Genomic DNA, 12,037 nt, shown 5'->3' with positions numbered 1-12,037 from the left:
ATCTCTGACTCCAGTTGTATCTCCTTTCCATCGCTCGCCCATGCCTGTCTTCCAGCGTTTGCTTTGCTTGTCATAGGCTACTCTGAATTTTGTGAGCTTCGCGTTCTCCTGTGTCTCCACCTGCTGCTAGTGTTAAGCTACCAGGGGGCCTTCTCTTCTTCAGTATGCGTTCCTTTCTCTTCAGCCTCAGTATTTGGTATGTTAGTCCCATGTATGCCATCAAGTGACTTGGCTTAGAGAGTGCATCACAGGAACCTGAGTCCTTGTCCCCTTGGGGGGGGGGGGTGGGGGGGGGGGGGGAGTCCCTCCCAGAGAGGTCCAACTTGCCTTGGCACCTATGGAGGGTGTTGCAGAGCAGGCTCACCTCCTTAGCCTCATAGGGAGGGAGGGGCTCCTTTTTGGGGAGAAGTGACCAATTCCCGTATGTGAAAATGCTAGGGTGATGCAAAAGTATCCCCATAACACTGCATGGTATGATGCTGTGTGCACAAAAGAAATACAGGAATTCAAAAGGGAATTCCCAGTAGTGATTGTCTAAAAGACTGATCAGTTTCCCTGTAGCATAAAAACAGAGCAAAAATAATGGGGTTCTATATTGCTCATGAATATTCCCTGTCGTCAGGCTGGGAATCCTCCTGTAAAAAAAAGTTTCACTTTTGTTTACAAACCTTTTCTCCTATAAACTAATCACTGAGCTCTGGGTCATACTGCCCTCTGCCAATGACTGCCCTCTCCCTAAGCCCCTCCTCTGGCAGCCATCTTCAGATTTTTACCGTACATCCAAGTGTGGGAGTCCTCATGGTTTGCACTTGGAGCTTTCTGTGTTTTTCGAGCTTTTTTGCTAGGAAAACACAATTTTTGTTCGATCGAGCCTGTGTGCTCCATTGCTTTTACATCCAAATAACGGGGATCCATTTTTCGTCATCTTTCTTCGCCTCTCAAGGGCGTAATCGAGTGTTTCGTCGCAGTTTCCAGAAGGCCATCTGTTCTATACCACACCATGTCGGAGAAGGACAGAGCCTCCCACTTCAAGCTCTGGACCTGCTGCCGTTTGCGGAATGTTTTCATAGAGGACAAGCATTCCCAGTGTCTTTGCCTTCATCTGTCGCACAAGGAAGAAGATTGCGAGATCTCTCGTGGCTTTACCAAGCGTACTACAAAAGGATCGACACATCAGACTGGCAGCGTGGCTCAAAGCCAAGGCGCCTGACTCGTTTGGTTCACAGGGGCATGCCTCTACTGGATACAGCCAGCCAGAGTGGGCTTCTAAGTCCTTTGAGGGTGTGGGGGCCCAAGACAAGGCCACGCACTGAGAGTCCGGTTCCATCGGGGTCGCCGCTGCAAGCTAGTCCCGCGATGGCCAGAAAGCGCTCCATCTCCAGCAACCTCAGTCACCATCCATCACTCCAGTTCTTTGTCGAAGAGAAAGTCAGCTACCTCAGGGAAGCTGCAGGAGAAACTGGAGAAGGCTAAACAGGATAAGGTATCCGACCTGCCCGTGAAGGCCCAGGTGATACAGGCTAAATCGTCATCTTCTATTGAGCTGGTGGCGGCCGCCTTTTCGAAGGCGAAAAGGGCTTACCCGTCCAGGGTAACCCCACGGCGGGCAGGAGGGAGGCTTCGACCAAACCAGTGGAAAAGACCCCTTAAAAGAGGATGCCGTCCCTTAGCCTGAGACCGACCCCTCAGGACCCAAAAAGGGCAGGGGGGATGGGGTAGAAGAACTCCAGGGCACGGATATTTCTTCTTCCGACATGAAGGATGAGGGTTCTGTCCACACCATCCTGGAAGAGGCTGGGGACGACGATGGGAACGTCAGGAGGTGGTTGCCACCAGAGGTGGCGGCGGGTAAGACACATTCGCAGGGCCCAGCGACCCCACTCCCCAGGCACCTCCCAGAGTTCTGTCGCATGACACTCTTTTGACCCTCCACACACTGGTGTCAGAGATACAGAAGAGGATGCCGCCACCAACGGCACCACCGGCGACGACCCTGTTGACACTGGGGCCTCCACCGCTGAAGAAAAGGAAGAGGCACCTCACGCCTCCTCTCGAGCCGCCAGTGCCTTCCCCGCCCCCCCCAGGGACACGGGGACAGACACAGCGACGACTGCGGCGGCAGCTCTCCGCCTCCAAGGGCTTTTCCCCCAGACAAAGTGGGTTCCTTTCACTCTTATCGCCTACGCATCGGAACTCTTCCAACTCACACCGGAGGAGACGAAGGAGGGCTTCCTTTATCAACTCCGGGACGCGAAAAGCAAGACCATTCTGGCGTTGCCCCTCCTGGGTGACACCTGGCATAAGGGTTTAACGCTGCTGAGGAACCCTGCCTCAGCCCCGGCAAAAAGAGACTGGCTAGAGAAGAAATACCAGGTTCCGCATCCGGCACCCAAGTGTCTGCGGTCACAGCCATCACCTGACTCTGTGGTCTCAGTGGCTGCGCGGAAGAAGTCATCCAACCCGTTGGCCTCAGCCTCTGTTCCCCCGGATGCCGAGGGGAGGAAGTTGGACGATGTGGGTAGAAAGGTTATCTACTCGGGGGCAGCGACAGTCAAGGTGGCGAACGCTTTAGCCATCTTGGTCAGGTACGACTGGGAGTTATGGTACAAGATGGCCCCGATACTGGCTTTCCTCCCGAGGATAAACGGGTCTAGGCGATGGAGATTCTCCAGGAGGGCGAGGTGGCGTTGGACTACGCCATCACTGTGGCCCTGGACATTGCCAGATGGGAAACATGTTCCCTACGTCGCTATGGCTGGCTGAAGGCCACCAACTTTAGGCAATAGGTTCAGACTTGGGTCCTGGGCATACCGTTCGACTGAGACAATCTCTTCGGAAAGGCAGTAGATGAATCTCTTTAGGCCATCAAGACCGACAGACGGCCCGTGCCTGGGCATGCTGCAACAGCACCGTCTGTCCTTTCGTTCCTCAGGAGGGAAGTCAGGCAGATCTTCAAAGGGTTCGTCCTCTTACCGCCAGCTCTCCCGTTCCTCGCCCGAGGAAGCCTACAGGGGCTGCTCCAAGGCTTTCAGAGGTGGCTGCTGTCGTCGTCAAGGCTCCCAAGGTGGCACGCCGGCCTCCACCCACGCACCCCGATGGAAGGCTAGCTGGCGAACTTCGTCAGCGTGTGGGAAAACATCTCCACCAATCGATGGGTGCTGGATGCTCTCGCCCACGGACACACTTGAGTTTCAGCGAGTGTCCGCGGATACCACTGGTGACCCGGCAGGAACAACATATCCCTCAGCTGCTGCTAGAGGTTCGGGCCATGTTAAGAAAAGGGACGATAAAGCGGATTCCGAAGCGACTCCTGGGCTTCCGAGTTTACTTCGGATACTTCTTAGTAAGAAAGACGACCGGGGGCTGGAGGCCCATTCTCGATCTACGAGTCAACAAGTACATAAAGTCCCCAAAGAATTCAGGCTGGTCCCGTTGTAACATGTGCTCGGCCAACTGGAGAATGGAGACTTCCTGTCGTCGTTGGATCTAGAGGACGTTTACTTTCACATCCCAGTCACGAAAAATATCGCCAGTTCCTGTGCTTCGTCGTACAGGGGAAGCACTACCAGTTCAAGGCTCTCCCCATTCAGACTGAAGTCAGCGCCCAGAGTCTTTACGAAGTGCATGGCTCCAGTGGCGGCCCATCTGCGCCTGCAGGGAATACTTGTGTACCCGTACCTCGAGGACTGGCTTGTCCGGGCCAATTCAAGGGACATCGCTGTTGACCAAATCGACAGGACCGTCCAGCAGCTGACTGATCTGGGGTTCCCAGTGAACTATGCAAAGTCCTGCTTAACTCCATCGCAGGACGCGCTGTTCCTCGGGGCCAGACTCAACACTGTTTCCTGCTTGGCGGCCCCCTCTGGAAAGAGGATAGCGGCCATTTTGGGCAAAGTGCAATGGCTGTTAGCACTGAAGATCGCCACCGTGAGGACCAGCGAGTCACTGCTCGGCATGTCGTCATCGTGCATATACCTGATAAGGGTCTACAGGTTTCGGATGCAACCACTTCAGGAATTCCTGGACGCCTGTTGGGTCCAGGTGTCCGGAAGCTTCAAAGACCGAATTCTGCCCGACAAGGAGTTCTGTCAAGCGATAAGGTGGTGGTGTGTGCGCTCCAATATCGCCAGAGGCACAGACTTCCTTGGCCCCCCTTACCCGGAGACCATCTCGACACTCTTCCCTGGAGGTCTGTTGCTCCCGGAGAAGGAGCTCCACATCAACGTCCTGGAGCTGCGGGTAGTGTTTTGGACCCTCAAGTCAATCCTTCCGTCCCTCAAGGGCAAGGTGGTGAGGGTCTTCACGGACAATACCACCACAATGTTTTACATCAGGAAGCAGGGGGGCGCCAGGCCCCCAGCGCTCTCCAGAGAGGTGCAGGAGCTGTGGCACTGGCCCGTCCCCCAGGGGATGTTCCTTTTCACCTCGCTGGAGTAAAGAACACTGTTGCTGAGTCTCTCAGAAGGGAGCTGTGCTCTTGCCACGAATGGGAGCTTCGGCAGGATCAACTGGATAGCCTCTTCCACAGGTGGGGCAGTCCCCGGATAGATCTCTTGGCGACATCGATGAACACCAAGTGCCAGAGGTTTGCCAGCAGGTTCCCCCAGCCGGGGAGCATCGGGGACTCATTCTGTTTCCCCTGGGAAGGCCTGTTCCTGTATGCGTTTACTCTGTTGCCACTACTATGAGTCATCCGTCAACTCAGGCGGTGTTGGTGCAGAATGATCCTCGTTGCACCATCGTGGCTGAGGCATATCTGGTACCCGGACCTTTTCAGCATGTCGGTGGCACCTCCATTCAAGCTACCAGTGGTCGCGGACCTTCTCGCCAGGAAAGGAGGTGCAATCCTGCACCACAACCCAGAATCGCTGGACCTGAAGGGCTGGCTCCTGCAGCATTAGATTTTGACGAGTACGTGCTGCCGCCAGATTGCAAGGAGTTCTTTGCCAGGACCAGTGCGTCGTCGACTCTTAATTGCTACGGGCACAAATGGAAGAGTTTTGCGACTTGGTGCCGGTCTTAGAAGATTAACCCTCTGAATGTCACGCCCCTCCCCCAAACCCCGCCCCCACCCCCAAGTCCTGCTGTACTTGTTGTCATTGACTAAGTCAGGCCTGGCGCACGCCTCCATCAAAGTGCATCTGGCGGCTATCTCACGCTATACCAGGTCGCCGGGACGGCCTTCTCTTTGGTCACACCGTCTGGTGAAGGAGTTCATTTATGGACTGTTCCGATCGTTCCCGCTGGTGAAGGCCCGGGCATGGGTACCCAATGTGGTGCTGACTAGGCTCATGGAGGCCCCCTTTGAGCCTATGCATCAAGCGCCTATCAAGTTCCTTTTGTCGAAGACTGCTTTCCTTGTGAGCATCACCTCTGCCAGGAGGGTGGGTGAGATCCAGGCTCTGTCCTGTTAGCAGCCCCATCTGACTTTCCATGAGACGAGGGTGGTGCTGCGGACGCACCCCTCCTTCATGCCGAAGGTGCTGTCGGAATTTCATCTCAACGAACCATTGGTGTTGCCTGTGTTTTTCTGACGCCTTCGTTGCCGGCTGAAAAGACTTCGTGACTTGCTGGATGTGGCGCTAGCGCTGAAGTTTTTATGTGGCCAACAGGAAGAGTTTCCGGAAGACTTCTCAGCTTTTTGTGAACTTTGGTCCTGTGAACCCTGGTAAGGCCCTGTGTAAGGCTTCCATTTCCAGGTGGCTCTGCGCATGCATCACTCATTGTCACTGGTTGGCAAAACGACCGTTGCCTGGCTGTCCAAGAGCATATTCTACCAGAGCTATTGCTGCTACAACGGCGTTCCTGTCTGGTGTGCCCCTGCTGGACATTTTCAGGGCTGCTACGTGGAGGTCGACGCACACCTTCACGAGATTCTACTGCATTGACAGGGATTCCAGGGAGGAGTGCAGAGTCGATCAATCAGTGCTAAGCAACCTGTTTGCTTGAAGGTGAGTCCGGTCTAGAGGTAACAGTTGATTGCTTCTGTTGAGCCTTGCCACCTCGCGTGGATGTGTAATGTTGTACTGCTATGTATTCATTATTCACGAGCATGTGAATCCATGCCATACCCCATGCTGGAAACGGAACAAGTTACTTACCTGAAACTTTTGTTCTTCAGCATGGGTCTGGCATGGATTCACATGCAAACCCTCCCGCCTGCCCCTCTTCTTGGTCATACTGCCACTTTACGTGCCACCAAATCTGAAGATGGCTGTCAGGGAAAGGGCTTGGAGAGATGGCAGTCGTTGGCTGGTGGCAGTATGACCCAGAGCTCAGTAATTGGTTTGTAGGAAAAAGACAGTTTAACAATGAAAGTGAAACCGTTTTTTTTTTTTTTTACCGAGGATTCCCGGCCTGACTGGGAGTATTCATGAGCATGTGAATCCATGCCAGACCCATGCTGGAGAACAACAATTACAGGTAAGTAACTTGTTTCTTATTAGGCCACCAGGATTACCTTCAAATCCCCATTCTTCTGGCCCACAGAACATTCCTGTGCGTTGCAGTGCCATGGCAACACTGGGAGTTCATCTTGTTGCTGTTCGGGACGACATTGGTTTCAAGAGCCTTCACCACAGTAATTGCGGATGTTGCATCCCACTTGCGGATGGCAGGTGTGGAGGTTTTCTCTTAGCTTGACAATTTGCTGGTGAAATTGTGCCAGTAGGTTAATGTTACTAGAGATCTCACCTTTTTCTTCAGGTGTAGTGGATGAACCTACATTCACGACGTGTTGATAAATTTGAGTGCTTACATGCCTTTTGTGGTAAGAAATGTTAATGCGGATACATTTAATGCCAGTTTAACTTCTTTGGTTCCTTTCCAGCGATACGTTTGGTGGAAGAAAAGTCTGGACATCTGGACAAAGGATCACCCGTTCCCCATTGATATTGATTACATGATCAGCGACACGCTAGAGCTACTGCGACCAAAGATCAAACTCTGCAACTCCCTAGAAGATGCAACCAAGCAGGTCCAGGATCTAGAACAGGAGTTCTTGATAAAACTAGGTGATAATGGAATGATTGCATTTTTGTGTTATTGTACTAAAATGCATGCATTTAAATAAAAAAAGCTGCAACATTGTGTTTACATTATTAAACACAAGTGTTGAGTTGCTGGTGTTGAGCTCAGGGACAACTGAAATCTCCTGTCTTCTACATTAACAGCACCACTCAACCATCCACTGCTGCCCTCCAGCCAACTCCCTACCCATCACCGCCACCACTCCTCCTTTTAATTGCTTGCGTTTCACTATCCCTCTCCTCTGCTCCACCATTGTCCACCTCATCCCTACCTCCATTATCCAGTCACCAAACTATCACCTGTTGCACCCCTCCCTGCATTTGTAAACACACTAGTTCTCCGGCCATGGCTTTCAGAGGTGTGCGTACTTTCAATATTTCGCTGTCTTGGTGAAAATCCTTGTTAGCAATACAGTAACAGGTAAAACAGCTAATAAAATAGCCAATCGCCCTGATTCAGTCCTCTTCTGCTCCAACTATTGCATCATAGGCTCAGTGCTCTGCTACTGAAAGTCCTATTGGTATTTTTTATTGTATGTTCTCTGCATAACAGTCCTTGTGTTAACCTCCGAATTCTTAATTCCAGGACTATTTGCAAAGATCCATGTTTTTGTATTCATGGGGGCTTGATTCAACATACTGCGGTTCCTGCTTGATTACTTGCATCTGCAAAGAAACTAGTGCTTTATTAGTAAGGTCCAAATCCTCCCAGCATAGCTGAAGAGTCGGTAGAAGGTGTGTCAGATAAAGAATAAGCCTTATAAAGAAGTGCCACTGGAATGAAGATGCATTAGAGAGCTCACCTTGGATGATCCGAGGGACTCTGGGGACCAGGAGGCCTACCCTTGCATGACGTGCTACCCAGAGGGGTATATGGGGTATTTCCAGAACCCTTCCAGTCCTCCATGTTCCTCTTATGAGGCATTTATGAAATAATTTAGGGATCACAGTCTGTGTTAACCTCAGCATACTAACTAACAGTTGAGATGGATTTGCAGGACCAGCCCTGTGGGAGTGTACTGAGAGGCCAGCCTAGTTTATGGACAGGGTAATTGACACTTGGATCTAGCCAAAATCTGTCAAGGTAAGTGTGGACCGAGCAGTAAGGCAGATTTCTGGGGATGTGGAGGTGGGATAGACGTTAGGAAAGATTTCTCTTTTGCAACTTTCCCTCCATAGTTTCTAGGTACCCCTTCTGTAGTTTCTATGTACCCCTTCTCTTTTTGCTGTTTTTGAACCTGTTCTGACTTTTTGAAGGGAAGTATAGCCTTCAGCTTCACTTCCCTTGGCTATTGTTCCTTGTTATGGAGAAACTGATCAGTCCTTCAAACGATCCGTACTGGGGAACTGTTTCCCTCTTCTGTATTTCACATTGCACACAGCATCTTACAATGCAGTGAAATGGGGATACTTTTGTATCACTGGGTCGGAAGGAGGAGTCTGCCACATTAAGTACATGTTACCTTTCTTTAATGAAATTATAAGTAAAAGGCTGATTTTTCCCTATTACTTAAGGGATCACACTGCCTATCTAAATTAACTAAAGGCGCTTGTCTGTCGCCAGGAAGTCCAAAAGTAACTGTCCTCTGTTCCAACTCAACCCTACCACTAACATGAATGACTCCAAATGGGCCGAAAGAAAGTCTATTCTCTTGGTCGTCTCTCTTGCCGTCATTCCAGCAGCTTTCTCTTTGAGTCATTATCTTATATCCTGTGGTTATTGATACTCCAATGTCTCTGTTTAGAATGAACAAGTTTCTTACCCTTGGTAATGTTCTTTCGATTGGATGTTCCTCCCACGTATTCCTCATCTTATGATATTTCTATATCCAGCTAAAGCTGCTTCAGAATTGTTTCCCCCGCAGAGGGCCCTGTGTGTCGATGCCTGTCGACTCGATGGGCCTTGGAGGCCTCTATCTCAATGTCAACATCATCGATGGTATATTGCGTGCGCAGCGACCGTTGGCTTCAGTTCTGTTTTTAACATGTATAGGATATCATACTCCCGACAGTTACTCCTTCTGAAAGAGCAAAGGCTGTAATCACATGGAAAATTCTACTGCGGCGCAGGTTGGGAGGGGGAGATGCAGAATACGTGGGAGGAACATCCAGTCGGAAGAACGTTGCCATGGATAAGTAACTTGTTCTTTGAATGGATTGTGTCCTGCCACGTATTTTTCATTTTATGAAAAACTCCCAAAGCAGTGTATGTATTCCTGGAGGAGGGAGTCTGAATTTTCAGACTCATGATAATTTAGGAGGTCCTTTATAGCTGTGTGCACAGAATGTAGCGCTGCTTTTCAAAATAAACCTTCCCGGCTTGAGAGTCCAGATTATAGTGTTTGGTTAAAGTGTGTACGGATAACCATGTGGCTGTAATGCAGAGGAGGTAGCCATGCCCCTGGTCGAAAGAGCTCTAAGTCCTTCCGGAGGATCCTTTCCCGCTAATCTGTAGCATTCAGATATTCGTAAGATGATCCATCTTGATAAAGTTTGTTTCGAAATTGCCATACCCAACTTGTGGCCCATGTAGCCTACAAAAAGTTGGTCATTGTGTCTTAGTTTAGACATCCTGGAGATGTAGAAACTCAGTGCACGCCTTGTACCAAGCCAGTGTAACCTCTCCTCTTCCTTTCCAGGATGAGGAGGAGGATAAAATGAAGGTAAAATGATGTTCTGAGTTAAATGGAACTCAGACACAATCTTGGTTAAGAAGGTAGGTTACCTTGTACTTACAGAAGATTGTATAAGGAGGCTTGCAGGAGAAGGCTTGAAGTTTACTCCCTCTTCAGGTTGATGTGATGGCCACTAAAAGGATGGTCTTTAAAGTTAATAACCTTAAAGGACAGGAATGGATAGGCTCAAAGGAGCACACATTAGAAATGTCAACCCCAAGTGGCGGTCCCAAATTGGGACTTGAAATGGGGCCAGAGGAAATCTATTTCAGTCCTTTTAAGACTTGAATCACAAGTGGGATCTTGAAGTAAGATACCTCTTTAGAGGGGTGCTTAAAAATGGAGAGAGCTGCCAGATACCCCTTAATGGTACCAACCTGGAGCCCCAGATTGGCCAGGTGTAATGAGAATGATAACATCATATGTGTACTACATGTAAAAGGATCCTTAAGGAATGACGGGAGGAAACGTGTACAGGAGTGGAAACTCCCAGTTCACTATGAACGCGTCCCCTAGAGCTCCTCTTAGGGGAAATTCCCTTGAGGTACAATTCGCATTTACGGTTGACACCGGTCGCGAACAGACCCACTTGAGGGCTTCCCCAAAGGGTGGAAATTTCTTGAAGGACTTCCTGAGCTAGTTCCCACACGTGGGAGACTGGTCTCTTCTTGCTCAGACCGTCCGCCGCCATAGTCTCCACTCCGGCAAAGTGAACTGCTGATGGCGAGATTCCTTCTTGAATTGCCCAGAACCAGAGCTGCATTGCCTCTCTGCACAGTGGTAGTGACCCTATACCTCCTTTCTTGTTGAGGTAGTACATGGCCACTGTGTTGTCTGTCATTATCTGGACATTCTATCCCGCAGAGAGGGCAGAAAGGCCTTCTGCACTAGTCTGATTGCCCTCTGCTCCAAAAGGTTGATATTTAGTTTGGACTCTGATGGAGACCAACAACCGCTGATTGTCAGATCGTTGGTATGTGCTCTCCACCCTATGAGTGAGGCATCCGTTACTACCTTTATCTCAGGCCATGGCTGCCAAAAAGGTTCCCCCTTTAGAATGTTGTCCTCGCAGGCCCACCACAGGAGATCCTCTGCGATCCTGCTTGGAACCTGAAGGAGATCTGACATCCTGCCTGAGAATTGAGACCATTGAGTCCTGAGAGCCCACTGGAGAGATCTCAATCTCAGGCGAGCGTCTGGCACCAGAAAAATGCAGGATGCTCTGAAGCTGAGCAACCTCAGTCGAAGGCCGGGAGACGCTGGGCAATTTGGAATTTGGAGACCATCAATGTCTTGAGCCCTCACTACTGGTGGCAAAACGTTTCCCAGGGGTGCATCGAGGACTGCTCTAATGAATTGGAGCCTTTGAGGTGGTATGTGGGACTTCTTGAAGTTGTGGGAGAAGCCCAGTCCGTGGAGAGAATGACCGGTGTAGCTGAGATGTTCCAAGGCCTGTTTCAGGGAACTGGCCCTGATCAGCCAATCATCCAGGTAGGGGTAGACGTGAATCCCCCTCGCCTGAGACTCGCTGCCAACACCGCCATCAACTTGGTGAAAACCCTCGGGCGGAGGTCAGCCCAAATGGCAGAACCCAAAACTGATAATGAGAGCCGCCAATTGCAAACCTCAGGTATTTCCTGTGCTTCAGATGTATTGGCACTTGAAAGTAAGCACCCCGAAGGTCCAGAGATACCAACCAATCCTGAAGTTGGAGGGCCTGAAGGATCTGAGAAAGGGTAACTATCTTGAACTTGTCCTTCCTGAGGAATTTAAGTCTCTGAAGTCCAAAATGGGTCTCAATCCTCCATCCTTCTTGGGAATTAGTAAGTACAGTGAGTACCAACCCTGGTTCCACTCCGCTACAGGTACCGGTTTTATAGCACGTTTCTCTAGCAGGGTCAAGATGTCCTGCATAAGGAGCAGATCTGAAACTTTGAAAAAGCTGTTCCCCGGTAGATGACTGAGGCTTTTATAGAAAGGGATGGCCGTAACCCTGGGCAACTGTTTCCAATGCCCATGCATCTGAATAAATGCCTCTCCATTCTTTCAGATGCTGTGAGAGTGCCTTCCGCTGGGGTCTTGTGAACTAAGGCCTCAGAGAGGCTTTGAGGCGGCTGGAGAAGTGGCTGATGGTAAGATGGCCACTGTCTGGGCGGTCTTAGTACCTCTTCCCCGTACACCACGGGGGAATCTTTCTTGACCTCTTTGATTGGACAGTCTTCTCCCCCTTCCAACTGAGGAGAAAAAGCAGAAGGACCTACCCTCCAAGGTGTACCGGTGTGGTAATCTTGTGGCTGTGTAATAGCAGCACCAAGGGATTTGGCTGCTGCTTTG

General features: G+C 50.5%; 1 protein-coding gene across 5 annotated transcripts in view; it reads left to right on the top strand.

The window, feature by feature from the left end:
* UPF2 (UPF2 regulator of nonsense mediated mRNA decay) overlaps positions 1-12,037 on the top strand; it is a 766,220-nt gene that overhangs the window by 458,754 nt on the left and 295,429 nt on the right. For all 5 annotated transcript variants that reach the window (XM_069627785.1, XM_069627784.1, XM_069627788.1 and 2 more), the window contains exon 15: positions 6,830-7,013. In XM_069627785.1, the coding sequence (XP_069483886.1) occupies positions 6,830-7,013 (184 nt within the window). The remainder of the gene's footprint in view (positions 1-6,829; positions 7,014-12,037) is intronic.

Source organism: Ambystoma mexicanum, chromosome 12 (assembly GCF_040938575.1).
Source record: "Ambystoma mexicanum isolate Mex_15411 chromosome 12, UKY_AmexF1_1, whole genome shotgun sequence".
NCBI classification, from domain to species: domain Eukaryota; kingdom Metazoa; phylum Chordata; class Amphibia; order Caudata; family Ambystomatidae; genus Ambystoma; species Ambystoma mexicanum.
This window is presented reverse-complemented; position numbering and strand designations above follow the sequence as displayed.